We start from the raw sequence: 17,919 nt of genomic DNA on the forward strand, positions 1-17,919 counted from the left end.
AAACAAAACCATATAACATTCCCAATGTTCAAAGAGCATTTGAAACTAAGGCTGTTATACCTACCAGAACCGAAACAAGTAGAGGGCAAAAAATGAGACTGCACATCAGCACTCACAGAGACATACATAAGCTGAATTTTATAAGGAAAAACATGACACATTTCAACCCAGCTACAAGTACTCAATGTGTTTAAACACTAGTTTCTAAATACTGCATTCAGTGCACAAAATGTCCCAGTCCTACACCAATTTAAAGGCAACCCCAGGATCTCAAACAGCATTCCTTGAAGCAGCAGCATTTATTTCTGTTCTGTTTGACAAAACCCTGCAATTGCTCAGATCGATGTTTCCTATTTGAAAGGTCTAATTCATCAATCCATTGCAAGAGCGTATTCAACAAATCTAGGATATGCCTTTCTCCATTGCCCAGGTAGATCTAAGACTCAAATTCAAATATAAATTCATTCTCGGGTGCCAATTTAATCATAAGGTAAGTCCAATTTTAAAACCTTGTCATTGAGTTTGATCATGCAGTTGGCTCACCATTTTGTTTCCACAACTAACTCAGGAAGTTGCAGACAGGACCTCAGCCCTGCAGCTCTTTCTTTTAGATCTTGCAGTAGCATTACAGCTGTATCAAACCTTTCAGAAGAGCATATAGTCATAAACTGTGCAGATACAGAAGACTAATTAGCTTGCTTTCCTTTTTCTTCCCACACACATTAATAAAAAAGCAGACACCAATAATAGGCACAAGGTGATGTTTTCTGCATGATTCCTGTAAATGGTCATCAAAGATCATCAGAACTCCAACAGATATCACTCTGCAGAGCAAACTACTGAAGAACTCTTTGGACTATTTAGCACTTACTTTAGACAAATGGTCTAGTTCACATAATTTATAAAAGGAGAGTTCATCTTTCACATTTTGTCTTCCTGACTGCCCTCCAGCGGACAAACACATCTCACTCATTAGTCATATCTCTAATCTCTAATCTAAATCTCTAATCTAAACACTAATGACTAAGAGTGGATCCCTTCGGCTGAAAGAAAACTTTTTCAGCAGTTACACACTCTAATGTGATACTGATGAAGTGTTCACCTGCTCTCTCTCAGATTTGGAACAGGAACGCACAAAGTGAGCCAATGCAGAAGTTATTAAAGCAACAAGCAGCTTAACAAAATACACTGCGGCTTGTTACTGCTAACGACTAAGGAAGTAAAAATAAATGTAACACACAAATTCACAGAGTCCCTACATTTTTATTTAAAGAAATACATTCAAATGCAGCACTGAAAACAGAGAGTGAAATATCAACAGAGACCTATGCTTAATTATGAGGGGTTTTTTTGTTTTTATTATAAACTAGCACCACTGAGTCACGAGTCACAGACTACTTTATTTCTAGAAGTGTAAAAAACCCACCCTCCAGAATTATAAAATCTCTATCGCTTCTATTAAAAACTATTTCTCAATTTACTGTTCCTAAAGAGATGAAAAGTTTGAATACAAGTTCTCATACCTACACACTGCTCGGGTTACCAATAAAAGACAGTTTATTCTTAAGTCTGTACATCCTGATCAAGGGAAAAAACGTCTGAAAGTCAGCCTTTCACAGCTCTTTACAAACTGAGTATGAAAGATCTACTGTGCCATAAATTTACACAGTGGAGTAGGTACACAAGTCTGATCATACAAAATAAGAGCGTCCTAGCCCATAAAAATACTAAAATCAGCTACAAAATTCTTAGTGTTTAGCCAAGCTGTCTCAAGCAGCCACTATATCAAATTCCAAAAACACTGATTTGTTTATAGCACAGCAGCTTGAGCATGTTTACAATGGGAAAAAGCCCACACCTCACTTTAAAACTGATTCATAATCCTAATTTCCCATTCAGATTTAGTGGTAATATTAGTGTTTGTTACCTATTTTAATACAAGACCATTACGTATTTGTAGATTGTGTTTGTATTGTTCAAAGTGCTAAAAGTGCAGTCAGAGAACAGAGTTTTGCACACATCTTCCAGTACACCCTTCTCTGGCACAGGCAACGTATAAGTATGTATCTGTAGGTCTGTGAGGTCAGAAAGGCACACACTCATTTGTACATGCTCAGATATAACCAAGCACTTTACTTTAAAGTCCTGTTCCTAAATATTAAAATGCTTTCTGAGTAGGGAGCACCCAGAATGTCCTACAAACAGATGAGGTTTTATAAATATCCTGATACAGCTGCTTATATGATTACAAGATAATGGTGAAAAAAGAATGCTTTGTTTTTAAACTCGTGGTGTGCAAGTATTGCTCTGGAATACAGGGAAATGAAATCTGTGCTCTCTCACTCTATCAAGCAAAGTCCAACATTACAGTAGCTCACGTGGTTTATCAATTCATGATAGTTAACACAGACAAAACGCTTCCACAGTATCTGTTCTTCTACTGGAGACCATCTACAGTTTGAATGAAAAGGAAACTGAAGAGTGTTCCAAGCAATATCATTTGTCAACAAACAACAGAACTGAAACGCGCCTCAACCAGAATACAGACTTTCACCTACACAGAAGTTAACAGTTTCACTTTCCTTCCCTACAGTGGTCTTCTACGACATGCATCATAATAACTAGTGCTGTTAAAAACTAAGAACATATCCCTCTTCACAAAGCTAACAAATTTTTCTAGCGGGCACATTGGCTTGCTGGAACGTTTATAATAATCCTTGCAGAATGAGGTCTGGAATGTGACATCAGCACCATTATACAGGATGCGGATAAAGTGTTCTTTGGGTCTCTTCCCATCCTGCCACAGCTCAAAAACTAATCTGGCAGCAAATCGTGGAAATCTGGCCTCTGTAATGCCCAAGGCACTAAGAACAGGTGACAACGTGACATCATGTGCAGAGTGAAGAACAAATATTTCTTCTTTCTTGCCTTCTGCAATTCGCTGAAGCCGATTAACAGTCTGGTTGAGGAGAGGGTGAGTAGCCAACAGGGCATACAGGAAATAGAGTTTCTTTTCCTGTCTTTCTCTCTCATCCTCCAACTGATGTCTTTTGATTACTTTGAAGTGTTCCATACCAATGCAGCCAGTTTTGGTACAGGGGAAACTGACATTGTGGCAAAAATAGCACAAGAGAGAATCTATTGGGTTAGACGCTCTCAACTGCCTGGTAGGAATGCCAACAATCTTTGCCATATCCACATATATTTTCTCCAAATCACCATTCTTCACCCGTAAGCTGTACTGCCTGCGCTGTTCCTCTTCTAGGTAGTGGTTCCGCATAGGACAGTCACAGCTTCCAGAACAAAAAATAGTGCTCCACTGATGCCTCATGTTAATTTTTTTCCAGTCAAAATCTGGTAAAAAGGTGTAAAGCAGCGCCAGTGCACTCTGCAGGGTTCGGCTTTTTCCTGTTGTCTCCAAGTAGAGCTGTTTTGCCGTCCAGTCATTCAGAAGCAGTTTATGTTTGTTTATATAAATTTCTCGCAATAGTTGTCCATTTCGCAAGTGCTGTACGACACCTGAAAGAGATTTTTTTGCTGTTTAATTTTTTTAAGAAGGCACAATACATGATTATAATCTCCTCAGTTTTGATGAGAAAAAAAAAAAAAAAAAAGAAAAAAGAAAAAAGAAATACAGCTAGCATTACTGTTAAAAGCTCCGTTAAAAACTATGAATGGCAAAATTGAGCCTCACCTATTCTTGAAGACCAGAATCACAGAATGGCCTGGGCTGAAAAAGGACCACAATGATCATCCAGTTTCAATCCCCCTGCTTTGTGCAGGATTGCCAACCACCAGAGCAGCCTGGCCTTGAATGCCTCCAGGGATGGGGCATCCACCGCCTCCTTGGGCAGCCTGTTCCAGTGCATCACCACCCTCTGTGTGAAAAACTTCCTCTTAATATCTAATCTAAGCCTCCCGTCTTAGTTTAAAACCATTCCCCCTTGTCCTATCACTATCCACCCTTGTAAACAGCTGTTCCTCTCCTGCTTATAGACTCCCCTTAAGTACTGGAAGGCCACAACGAGGTCTCCCCAGAGCCTTCTCTTTTCCGAGCTAAACAATCCCAGTTCCCTCAACCTTTACACACAGGAGAGGTGCTCCAGCCCTCTGATCATCTCAGTGGCCCTCCTCTGGTCCTGCTCCAAGAGCTCCATGTCCATGTACTGGGGACCCCAGGCCTGGACACAGTACTGCAGATGGGGCCTCACAAGAGCCAAGTACAGGGGGACAATCACCTCCCTGTCACTGCTGACCATCCCTTTTTTTGTTTTTTTTACGCAGCCCAGAACCCAGTTGCCCTTCCAGGCTGCAAGCACACACTGCTGGCTCATGTCCAGCTTCTCGCCCACCAGGACCCCCAAGTCCATCTCTGCAGGGCTGCTCTCAAGGAGCTCCTTCCCGTTTGTATAAATACCGGGGATTGCCCTGACCCAAGTGAGCACCCTGCAGCTGGCCTTACTGAACCTCATGTGGCTCACATAGGCCCACTTCTCCAGCCTGTCCAGGTCCCTCTAGATAGCTTCCCTTCCTTCCAATAAATCGACTACACCAATCAGCTCGGTGTCATCCACAAACTCACTGAGGGTGCATTTGATACCATCATCTGTATCATTGATGAAGATGTTGAAGAGTACCGGTCCCAAGACCAACCCCTGAGGAACACCACTTGTGAGCAGCCTCCACCCCGACACAAATGAGATACCTGCTGTTCTTTCAGTGTCTCAGATTTTAGGAGCTAAACTGAGATACAGACAGAAAAAGCTAGTTTTGCACAATTAGTTTAAAACATTAGTCATTTAATATTGCTTTTGAAACTAGAAATATGGGACTGAATGGGTCTAACATTACTATAAAAACAGGACTGTTATCAATGTGGATCCAGACATTACCTGAGTCAGGTTCCCAGACCAATTGTGAATGCTGTACTCTCTGCACATTTACGTTAGCCAGAAAAACTACGAGGAGTGAGGATAATGAAAACACAGAATGTAAATTAGCATGTAAACTCACAAAACCAGCCTGAAAGTGAAGAAACCGCATCAGGCTTCTTCATCTTCCTTCAGAAAGTAGAATCCTAGACTGACTTAGATTGGAAATGACTTTAGAGATCTAGTTCCAAACCCCCTCCCCATGGGCAGGGTGAAGTACTCAAATTGCTTGGTAACGTTCACACTAGTGCTTTGGCTTTATTTAGCTGGATAGGAAGAAGGCATGTATCCTTCTCCCATACCAGCTCCAGAATCTATCTTGCTTGTGTTATCCTCCCTCAGCAGCCAACAGACAGGCACAAACCCTTGATTAACTTGAACATTTTTATAACCTGCTACAGGCAATAGGAATCACAAACATTAGCTCAGTCATAAAGTGTGCAGTGATGAATCCAGTTTCACATGCAATCTGCTGCATCAGTAAAAGTCCTTGGTAATCTGGCAAGAATCTTCCCAAGATCACTTGGCAAGACTTGACACTGTTGCCTAACACAAGTTTATCTTCTGACGAGGCACAAGAACATGACGATTTGACAGATCATTTTTGGAATAAAAAAATATAGGAAATTGGCACCATACTAATACACTGACTGACTTCAAATTCAGTTCAGCTAGTTACTCTGAATAAAAATATAAACAATTCCAAGAGCTCCAAAAAAACATTTCTTACAAACATTTTTCTCTCTCCTTACCTTTTGCCTGTGGTGAAAACATCCATCAACAAGGCAGAAAAGATGAATCCATGCCTACTAGCCCAGTTCCCTTAATGCTATTCAAACTTTGTTAGAAAGCAAAAAAAAAAAAAAAAAAAAAAGGAGAGTAAAAAAAAAAAAAGGAGGGGAAGGAGACAAAGAAAAACTGAAAAAAGCATCAGATATTTCAAAGATGTTCTACTGTGATAATATAAACAAATTTGTTACATCTAAATCTTCTTGATGTAGACTCAGCAGTTCTTTTACAGGTGAAAACTGGCAACTAACTGATTGTTCTTCAGTTCCAGGATCTTTCTGAATCACAAACTAACCAATAAAATTACCAAACCTTCCTCTGAAGGACTGTAATTTTCCACCATGTCATTTTTCATAAGGGTGACAAAGCAATTTTGTGGTTTGGGACAGCATGAATTAAAGTTGTTCTAACTTCTTAAAAATAAAGTTGAAAGAGATGCCAAGGGTGACTGACCTCTAACAGAACGCAGGCAGGCTATAGAAGAATGTTCAGTTTCTTGGATGGATACCACTTTTGGCAGAGAGTTCATACTTGACTCCTATCCCAGCAAAATCAACCTATGACCAATATTATGATTTTCCCAAAGAAAAGCATTTATTAAGAAAAATAGAGCATATGCTTTCAAACAGATTGTGTTAAGAGAGCAGAGGAAAATGTAAAGCTGCCACGGAAACTTACCAGTCTGTGTAAGCTCTCCCATTTCACAAAGAGAATGACTAGGGTAACGAGGCAGGCTGCTTAGGGTTCCATCCATTTGGGCTGCAGAGCCTTTGGACATGTGTTTAATGAAAGCTTCCAGCTGAGGATGAGAAGGTTTCCTAGAGAGACAAAACAAAATGTGAAAATTTCCCAAAGTATACAGAAAATATTCTGTCAGCTCAAAATTTCATGGTGACGTTCCTTCCCACTGGCATCTGCTCTTACTCAAGATTTCTGCAGGCATGCAAAAGAAATCCTACTTATTTAATACCAGAAAGCTAGAGGAGACTGATGTTTTGGCGTGATAAAATTATGGTATCTTTCATAAAATAATTTCCAAGGGTTTTTTTGTTTGCTTGTTTTGTTTTTGTTTTTTAATGCAACGGTAGTTATAATTATTTTTTTTTAAATTAGATCCTTTCAAAAAAGAGCAAATCTCTCTAATTTCTGCAGTCCTAATGCACTTTAACAACACTGTCAAAGGCACTAAGCATCTAAAAGAGATCAGCTAACCACTGTGTTAGATACAGTGCTGTCTACAGTCTCGGACTTAGCTTCAAATTTCTCCAGGCTGCAAATCAAATAGCACAGGTAGCTGATGGTATCTACAAAGCTGTTCCCAATGACTCCACTGAAAGCAGAGCCCATTGTTTTGGGTATTGTACTATTACGCAGGAAGAAAGAGGCCAACGCTGCCAGACACCTTACATGGGTAAGACTAAAGCAAACTGCACTGTGTCCTAGTTAAGGAAAAAAATGTTTAAACAATACTTAATATACCTAATGCATGCAGGCTCTACAGCTGAGAAAACATAGGAAAAAAATAAAGAGATTATACAGAGATTAATCTGAAGAAATATCAATACAAAATTGTCCATTTAGTTCAACCTTGCTGAATGTATACTTGTATCAAAAGCAATAACTAAAATGGCCCACATGATCAGACTGCATTATACAAATGTGAGTTCTGCCTGCAGATGTGAATATCATTACACTAGTGGCGATACATTTTACAATCAAAACACACCGCAAATTATTATACAAGCCCTCCTACATCTAGCTCCTTTCCTCTATTGTCAGAATTGTCTCAGAGCAAAGCACAGCTCAGACAGAACAAGGCTCCGCACAGACATCACACGGCACAACTGATTTCTGCTGTGTCCCACAAATACAGTATTTGCTAAAAGAACATTAGGAGAAAAACAAATATTTGCCCCTTTAAAAATGCTTCCTTCACACCATACAAGATGCAGACCTCTGATTCTAGAACAGCTGTGGTCTTCACTAATTTGACACTTCAGCAATGACCCAAGGAACCTGGGAACACAAAGAGCCAAGAAACCTCTGTACCTTTGCAAGCGCCCCAGAGGAGCATGGCACGTAACCACGATATTTCTGGCAGTACAATGCAGCAATGTGACCACTTGGCCTTTTTCATGCAGAGATTCAAGACAAAAAGCTGGCTAGCCCAACCCAAGTCGACAGATTTGGAGGAACGGACTACTGCAGAGTTTCAGTCATCCCCTGAGAAGACTGGATTTTTTTCCTCCATATTTAAGCTTACTGATTTTAACGCGTAAGTAATAACAACTGACTGTAAATATCCCCATGATGCAAGGAAAGAATACAAATGGAATATATATATATATATATATATATATATATATATATATATATATAAGCAAAGGAGTTGAGGTTAACTCGTTGAAACAGAATTCATGTCAGTGAATGTTTAGACTCAGTTCATTGTTGTATGGATGTGCTAAAAAAAATTTAAAAAATAAAAACGCTAAAAAAACCCAAAACAATGCAATTGAAAGACATTTAAACCTTTGAAACAAACAAACAGCAACAAAAAAAATGGACCAAATTTCCACAGCAGAACTTTACATAAGTATTATTTCCCTTCTTGAACATCAACACTTAATGTGATAAGTAATTTGAAAACCCATGGCTTAAGTTCCCAGGCAGCACTACATAAACTGCACTTCAAGGCTACTTTTAAGCATCATTTTATTTTTCACCTCCATAAAGTGTTTGTGTTATTATCCACACACAAGCAACGATTCACAGTCACCTCTTTATTTTTACGCAGAACTAAATCAGAAACTGTTCAGCAACCCATTTCTGCCCCAGATGGTTCTTGTTCTATTGGGACTTCCAGCCTAAGCAGTCTATATTGTGGATGTTCCTCATGCAATAAAGCCATTTAAAAATAAAAATGAAAAAGATTTCATCTGAGAACTCTTACAGAAGTCTGAGTTTAATGTTTGTTGCAAGCATTCAAATTTTGCTAGAATAATACGTGGTTTTGATAGAAAATCCTCAGGATCTAGAAAAACTTCCTTAATTACAGACAGAAACCACAAGAGGGAGCAACAGAACTGCTAACGTATCAGTAAGTGCCTGGAATCAAAATTTACCAGGACAAACATTTTTCATGCTTACAAGGAAAAGGCAGAAGAGAAACTCTCTTAAATGAAAAAGCACTTACTGCAGAGCTATGCTCACAGCATGTATGCGCAGGAGATCTCATATGAAACAGCCCTTCATCCAATATAAAGCAGGTCTTGGAAATCACATTGTCATATCACTTTATAAAACTGCACAAGTATTTAATTTAACTTCAGGGTAAAGAAGAAGGAAAAAAAAGAAGATTCCCAAGAAGTTTGCACATTCACTGGTAAGAAAACATTACTGTAAGTCACAGTATAACGGCCAATCAGAAAAGTGCTAAACAAGCAAAAGAGAGAAAATTTTAAAAGTTCTTCATTTTTAACTTCAAGTGAAAAAGCAGCCAACTTATATTTAAAATGCACAACTACCTCTGTATATTACAATTTTAGTATCTCAATTAACATTTGAGCAGAAGCAGAAAAACACAGAAGGTTTTCTTCCTTTGTAAATCAGTTGAGATTTTCTGTTGCACCATTACACACCACAGAGCTTAATCCAGCTCCAGATGCGAGCTCCAAAACAACTTCTTGCACATTTTGCTATTTTCACAGCCCAGTAGCACTAAATGGAAAAACTGAGAAAATTAAATGAAAGTCATTAGCAAATAGCTTTCTAAGCTTACTACAGATGTAGCAGGCTGAACTACCCATTTTCTACACTTTGCATTCAAAAAGCTCTAAACATGAACAAAATGTCAGCCACAATTTTCCTTAAATCTTATTTACTTAATTAGCAAGTCCTGCAAACACATGTATCAGAAAGCTAAAAAAAAAATGAAACTGCACAACTGTTCTGCTTCTCCTGCTGCGTTCTATTGGAACCAAACCTGTACCAGCACAGCAGTTAACAATCACTTGATAAGGTGCATTTTTCAGTGTATTCATTTATCTTTTCATCTATGTATGTAAATGCAAGTTACTTAACTTCAGATTTATTTTCAAGTAAGCACAAATTAAGCACCTCCTTGAAGAAGCACACAATGAAACATGACTGCTAGACATATTTTGAACACAGAATACAAGCTTACTACTTGTTAAATGTATCTCAAGGGGAGGGGATCAGACAACAGAAAAGCCATTCTGCCCGAAAGGAACAGACACGTCAGGATAACGCACCTCTGTACCAAATGTAATTCTCACACATACAACACGACTGTGAATATACCAGCAGTTCTCCCAGTTAACCCCACACAACTGAGAAAACAAATTTTGCTGTTAAGTAAAGTGAGTTTTTGGTTGGTGGGTTTTATAGGCTTGTTTGCTTTACAGCATTTCTCCAGCTACTAGCTAACAAAGAATTCCTTTCCCCACCCCAAGATTTCTCTTATTTAGAATATGAATCCTCCCATAGAATTGGCCAATTTACAGATGCCGCAGGAGATGGAGTATCTAGGCAACACAGCTAAGACTGCTGGGACTGCTGGAGCTGGAAGCAAAGAAAATTACACATTTGTATAGTTGAGAAGACCAAAATATCCTTAAAATTGCATTTCCATTGAAGCCAGCAGAAAATAAAAGTGAAATAAAAAGACATCTACTGTAATTTGCTGGACACAATGACAGTGACATATTGTATTTAGCCGTGTATTAACATAATAAATATTTCCAAATTGCTAGAAAGGAAAAATATTATTTAACATCACTAGCAATAGCCAAACCTTTTTCTAATTTTGAACATTTCTTGCCTATTTTTTAAAACTATTAAATCGCCTCCTAATATTTTATTGTTGCAAAACTTTTTTTTTTTTTTACCTGTAACAAAAATGTGATGCTTCTTTTTGCTTGAATAATACACTCAACACACCTTTTTGTTATTTTCAAACGAACACCAGGATAAATTAAATAGACTAAATTGCTTGTTCAATATTTAAACACTTTACAAAGGTCTTAACAAGCTTTAAAGAGACATCATATTCCAGCATTACTGCTACACTGTTAGTAGTGTACATAGAAAGAAAATTATATTGCACAGCTATTTGAAGCATACGTTTATTTCTGCCAGCAACAGAGCTGACATCTCTCAATAAGAAATTTCCTTTCAGGGTTTAGATACCAAAACAGAAATAATTTCTTTTTTTGCTGAGAAGCAAACATTAATCTGTTGGCTGTTCTGAATTAGCACAGCAAAGTCAGAAACAGAGTGCCACAGTGAGCATGTGCATGTGACACCTCAGAAAGGCTGCTAAGGGATTAGGGGTGACTGCCATAATGCAACGATATTTTCTCAGAAACATAGATGTAATGTATCTACTTTCATGTATTATATATACGCAGAGGTATGAAAACTCAACTCATGCAGCTGAACATTAGGTTCCCACACACTGCACAGCAAAGCCTCATTTCTTGTACAGCAGCAGAGAAGCCTTGTTACAGGACATTTTTGCCAACCTGTCCCCATTCGAGACTTCAGTGTCATTATTTAGGAACTGCAATGAGAGATGTTGAGGTTTTCCACTCCTAGATAAAGTGGAGCTCAGACTGAGTGCATGGAAGCCTCTTTTAGGAGAACACTAGCTCCCTGAGCTCAGTACCTTTGCTTAGTAAGTAAGTATTATTATTTTAAAATAAGTCACAGCATGAAGACAAATGTCTAATATCCCATCATCCCTGCCAGACTGGACAGTTAATTCACCAAGTAAGAAGAAACAATCCATGTTTCTCAGGGCTATTTGTCTCAGGACTACTAAGAAAAATATTGCCATTCATTTGTATTATCTATTTGTGAAAGATTTTCTGTGATTAGTTTAACATTCTTTCCTACCAAAGCTATTAGAGCAGTATATCAATTGAAGCCTTATTTCTACTATGCATACTGTAAAGTGAAGTACCTTTTTTTTTGTTTGTTTGTTTGTTTTTTTTAAGAGTGATGACCACAGCATTCAATCTATCCTGACTCAAGAAACTGAACATGCTACTGAATCACCTACAAATTTGAGACTACTGATTTGTGAAAATTACAAAGTTAATCTCATTAAAATGAAGTATATTTAAGAAACAGACGTGGAAAGGCACTACACTGACAGGACCATCTGCAGCTACTGTTTATTTATTTTTAATAATTTCCAGACTCAGACAAGTTCAAGAGAAGCATAAACAACATAGCTTCACCACCACGAGATGCCACAGAGAGACAAAATATGTTGGTCAAGGATTATGATTACAAGAGAAATTGGGAAGAAAAAAAAAACCTAATTATTGAGACCAATTAATAAGCATCCATTTATTTAAAAGTTAAAACTTGATTGTTTCTCAAATGGAAAACAATTAGTCGGCAGGTACTGACACTTAGCAGAACTGAGAGGTGAACTTTTCATTCTTCCTTACCTCTGTCATGCACTGTGCTGCCCTCTCACAGCAATGCACTCTGGAGTCTGCAGTAGATCTATATGCCTCAAAGAACCCATGGAAATGGAAATTAATATGACTGAGATGCATTTCCAGCCCCCAACCCCATTCAACTGTGAAAATGTAACTTCTGTTAGCAAATGGAGAATCTGCAGGAGCCAGGAGGACCTTCTGACAAGGAGCTCCAGAAACCTGCGTGTCACTGGCTAAGCAAATGCAGCCATGCCAGGCACGTGCCAAGCTTCAGATAAATGAACATCTTCTTGCAATCCTATCACATCAGATACTGTCTCCAAATCACACTAAAGGCAAATTACTTATTGTTCCCAACACAATTTTTCTGTGAAGCTCAAGTCGCCAAAATAAGCGTTAGGTGAAAGGCCTCTACCGTTTCCTTTTTAGAATGCAAGAAAACAGAAGAGCCACTAAAACAACAATGGATTACAGTAGTTTTACAAAAGAGATCCTTGAGACAGTATTAGTACTTCTGGAGTGTATTTATTCATTAAAGTCTTGCAGTCTGTACATTCTTAAACTCTACAGTGACCCAGTCAACTTCTCTCTGAGTCTTCAGTGAGGTCAGAAGAGACTCAGATCTTTCATCACCTAATTGTGGTCTGGCTTATGCTGTAACCTCACTACAGGGAAAATCCACACCCCTCCTTTAGCTCACAATATACTACTTGCCTCTACCCCACTTTCTCATTTTTCTGGCAGCCAAACCTAAAATTCTTCATATCAAACCTAAAAATCAGGTACTTGCTGCAAAGCTTTTTATAATTAACACCAACAGCTCTCAGAGTGCCTTGATACTCATGCCAATTAACCAAGAGTGCTATGAATTTATAACAGTCTTCTGAAATCATTGAAGAGTTTTCTAAAAAGCGTTTCTTGTCCCTCTCAGATAAAAATTCAAAGATGACACATTGCATACGTGTTGCTTTTTGACACTTGACATATAAGGCACAAAGGGAAGTGGGTGGTTAATTTATTCTCCCAAAAAGCAAACACTACAATGAACAGATTTTCACTAGCACCATTCAATTTTCTCGGGGACAAAAGTATACGGATTATTCAGCTCCCTTGTGGAAATTTGCATCCAGAACAATGAAAATAATAATATTAATTTAAGCCTTGGATGGAAGAAATCTCCAAAGCGTTTAATCCATTTGCTTACATTCATTCCACGCTTAGATGTCACAATCCATAATTCCTAAAGCCTAAGTGTAACTTCGAGGCTACTCTGCATATCTATTAGGAAACCAAGGGACTGTAGCATAATCTGCTTAATTAATGAATTCCATCAGCTGAATGCCAAGTCAAATAAAGAACAGATTGAGTATGAGCAGCATACTTATCTAAAACTAATGTCCAGAAAGCTTAAACAAGCCAGACTTTTAATCAGACATCTCAACTTAATTACACAGCATAAACAAGCCTTCAGTTCAAAGGTAGCAATTATATACCTTGTAATATTCTCTGAATAGGTACATTTGCAATCAAGTACCAAATTTACATCATAAAGAAGTATAAGCCTGAAAGCCAAACACAGTAAATAGATTCCTGATGCTAAAATAATAAATATTCCATTTGAAACAATGATAGAAACATTAACAATTCTAGCTGTATCCAGAACTGTGAGCTGTAACATATCAGATCACAACGGTACAGAGCCAACCCCTTTAATCTGTTGCCCTTTCAAAATCAGCCAAAAGATCCATAAGCTTTGTACTCAAGAAACCAATTGTTGTTCTTCATTCATGTGGTGATGAATGGTGGTGGATATATCACTTGTAAACTGATGTTCTAATGCTTCATAAATTGGTAACAGCCAGGGGTATCTACACTACTGGTCTCACATCCTGAATTTATGCCCTCTTAACTACACGACTTGGTCACTCTGTTGGCAGTGACAAAAGATGCACTACTTCCTTGCTTTTTATGGATAGTTATCCTGATTTCACAGCCTTCACATTGTATTCTTTGCCTGAAACTGTAGAAATAGATACAAAAGTTTCTCTAATAAATACAAAACTGAGGTATCATGTGGCAACTAACACTGAGAAATACAGAAACTCATCCAATATTGTCACTTGCACTTAACATCTCTGCAACAGAGATTTCTCACGTTCTAGCGTGATATATTGAGTAAGCTCAGAGTATCAGATCTGGAAGGACTCCAACAGGGATCTGTATCACACTCCTTTACTTGGTATATTATTCTGAATATAATCTCACCTCTTCGAGGGTAGTCATTAAAAGTGCTATCACAGCTATCAGCAAAATGTTCCTTTTTCATCTTGTTGAAGAAATTAAATGGCCACACTATGGCAGAGATATCTCAAGTTTGGTGTCTTGTCTTCAGTCTACTTTGAGTACCAATATAAGACAATTAGTTAGCTTGCAGTGGGTGCAGAACACTGTTAGGGTTGGATATCTCTGAAATAATTGAAACTTCCCTTGGGAGATGTTAGAGAACACTAGGGAATGCCATTACTTAACAGAACACCATATGAAATATATATATATATATGGAATATTGTTTATGATTAAGAACAAACAAAGCCTATTTACTTTTTTTTTTTTTTTTTTTTCCTCCTTAAAACAAGCCCAGATCTTCAAAAGACTTTATTACAATACTTTCACATATGTGCACAGATGGGCTAAAACTGCTCATGCTTTAAAACTTTCATAGGGTCACCCACCGTAATAACTGCAGTTTGGACAAAGATACAGCTATTTTTCAATTACTCGTGCCAGGGTTACATTAGAACACAGGCTGTAACTGAGGACAACATTGCAAGTCCTGCAAATTTCAGGATATTAAGGGCAATTTTTTTTTTTTTTTAATCTTTACCTTTATAAAAATAAAAATCATAAATACTCCTCATCACAGCAAGCTACTAAAATTCTAAGGAATTTGGCTCATTAACCTATCAAAATAAGAAAGAAACTCACATTTGGTGTATTTGATACTCAGAAATGCATTTTCAGCATGCCATTATATTTCCAGTATAACAAAGAGAGCCACTCCTGAATAATTCTAACCAGAAAAGCAAGAATGTTATCTCTTTACAGAAGGAGATTGCAGACTATTCTGGAAAAAAGGTCTTTAGGGTATATCAGCACCACTTTGTATACTGGTAGATCAAGAAGCCTATTAAGGCCTTTCCCTTTGTAAAACATACACGTACACAAAGCAGATGCAACTCCCAGGTCACTGAAATCACCCACATTTAAATGACAGACAAATATCTGACGGTTTTCGACACTGAGTGGTAACTACGGTACATGTCGTTTTCAAATAGCAAATAGCGTACATTCTTTAGCTTGTATTTTAATAATTATATGTATAAACTCCTCCACCACCCCGAGAAGTTTGAGACAGATCATTAATTTAAGGGAAATCTGATAAATTGTATCATTTCTCTTTTCAGAAAACACAATTATCAATTTTCCTGCGGTAGTGACAGAGATGGATTTGCGCTCACGCAAAGAAGACGTGGTTAACTGAAAAAGAATTGATTCTCAAACACTGAACCTACATTTTTAACATATCTAGAAGTGTACCTAAAGAAATGTGACTGAGTAATTAAATAGCTTTTGCTTTTCTTTCTTTTTTTTTTTTAATGGAAACATACAGAATTTATGCTGGTCTGAACACACAGCAGTTAATAGCTCCTGTTTCACAGGATATGCTGCACACCATTCATACAGCTTCTCTTCCTCTCATCTCCTTCAATCATCATAATACAACAACATCAGGAGCTACACCATACTTTAAGCTGCATAATTTTTTTCCTGAAGAGGAACAAAACAATTACAAAGCAAAATATGCATGTAGCAACAGTAAAAGAAAAAAAATGTTACCTGTTAGGCAGCAACGTACAGTCAATATCAGGTCTTTTTGTTTTGGGAATGGCATATAATGGATATCTATCTCCATGTCGAATCAACACTTGAACTGACACTAGCTTAAAATAATGGGGTGCATAACCTATAATGAAAAAAGAAAACGTAAAGAGTGAATGTTAAGAAAAAAGAGAGATGGAAACAGTACATCCAAAGTTCAATAGCCATACATGACATTGCTCAAGCACTGGTCCCTGCCAACACAGTAATGTAACTCCACCTACATAACTGCTCTTCCAGACCCTTCTTTTAACAACCATCATACTCAGCATGCTTAATTCAGAGTTTCTTGATATATTAGCTTGTGATTTTACATTTGTTAATGGCATACGTACATGAGGGAGTTGATTCAAAACAACTTCTGCATCTGCTACAAGGTACACGTGTCTTCTAGTTCACTTTTAATAAACAGTATAAAATATTAATTATCTCTAAAGACTCCCACTCTTTTAATTAAGGAATTCCAGTTGAGGACTGAGTGATAACAGAACCACATCCAGAAGTCAAGAAATAAGAGAAAATACAAAGGAGAGAAGAACAGTGCATTTTGAGCAGTTTAACTGAATTCAGCAACCAGTTGACATTTGCTGTACCTTGCTCCAAGCAATAAAGAACCAACAATGCAAAGTCATTATTTCCACTAAATCACCATTTGCAAGCACAAAGGTTACCTTCCATGCTGCGTTCAGCAATAGTAGGAATATTGCAGTAAACACGAGCTTCGTAAACAGGATCGATTGCAGGAGGTTCTGTCAGCAAATCAGGCATTATTCTCTTTCGGCTCTTAGGATTCAACCCATCTTCCTTGATAGGGTTCACTGGGATTAAATGCACTGAAAGACACAAAACATGCACAGTATACCTTTAGGAGAATTCAATGACATACCTAAGCCTTTAAAAAAAAAAAAAAAAAAAAAAAGAGAGAAAGATGATTTTTGTTGTGAATTTTTCACATTTTTCCAGAGTCAAGTTGTCCAGAATTTAGCAACTTCAGTGCTTAGCTAAGACCACAGAAATCCATCTCAATGAAGAATAACTTTGCTTGTCGTCCTCCTGAAGCTAGCTTTTTCTGTCAGTCTCCCAAGAAGCACTAAAAGCATGAACTGGAGAGAAAAGATCCACCACAGGTCCAGCTGTCCTTCATCACTCTCACATAAAAACTTATGCTGAAGGACATCATGCAAAAGACAGCCCATTCATGATGATACTACAAACCATTTGGTAAACAAAGTAATGGAGATTCTATGACTGAGACTGAAGGAACTAGGCTGTTCATCATTTTTCTCACAATTTCTTCCCCCCATTACTTAGCTACCTCGCCAATCTTAAATAATCTGATTTACTTTAAGAAAATATACACAAAATACATTTAGTAAAATGTAACTCCGATAGTTATAACAAAAAAGAATTAGAAAGAAATGCAGATAATGAACTTCAGACATGTAGAAGCACGCTTCTCTAAAATCTGAATTTCAGGCCAGAGTTTCACTGACAAAGCCTTTTTGGGTTGCTCTGATGTGAAAGCACTAGTGAATTTAAAAGCCTTTCAAAACTACACTTGTAATAACAAATGCCCTTCCCCTCCACTGCCCCCCACCAGCTTTTTCTAGTATTTGAAGAGGATCAGATTTGGAAGTGAAAACCAGGAGGAAAACTTAGTATTTTTGCTACCATTTATCTTTGTGGGGAAGGGGAAGAAATGGGAAGGGAGAAGAAGAAGAAAACATAAGAAACAATTCAGAGCACCTTGACTGCCAGACCTAAATTTAGAGGTGAATTTATTCTAC

The 17,919-nt window shown here is 37.7% G+C and overlaps 1 protein-coding gene across 7 annotated transcripts in view; it reads right to left on the bottom strand.

Moving 5' to 3' along the window:
* Window positions 1–1,249: 1,249 nt before the first annotated feature.
* Window positions 1,250–17,919, bottom strand: part of PXYLP1 (2-phosphoxylose phosphatase 1) — a 54,450-nt gene continuing 37,780 nt past the window's right edge. For all 7 annotated transcript variants that reach the window (XM_042878499.1, XM_042878498.1, XM_042878496.1 and 4 more), the window contains 4 exons: window positions 16,804–16,965; window positions 16,091–16,217; window positions 6,399–6,538; window positions 1,250–3,519 (listed from right to left, as the gene is read on the bottom strand). In XM_042878499.1, the coding sequence (XP_042734433.1) occupies window positions 2,588–3,519; window positions 6,399–6,538; window positions 16,091–16,217; window positions 16,804–16,965 (1,361 nt within the window). In that variant the 3' untranslated portion in view covers window positions 1,250–2,587. The remainder of the gene's footprint in view (window positions 3,520–6,398; window positions 6,539–16,090; window positions 16,218–16,803; window positions 16,966–17,919) is intronic.

The sequence above is a fragment of the Lagopus leucura genome, unplaced genomic scaffold (assembly GCF_019238085.1).
Source record: "Lagopus leucura isolate 7727_CA_CO unplaced genomic scaffold, USGS_WTPT01 Super-Scaffold_100021, whole genome shotgun sequence".
Lineage (NCBI taxonomy): Eukaryota > Metazoa > Chordata > Aves > Galliformes > Phasianidae > Lagopus > Lagopus leucura.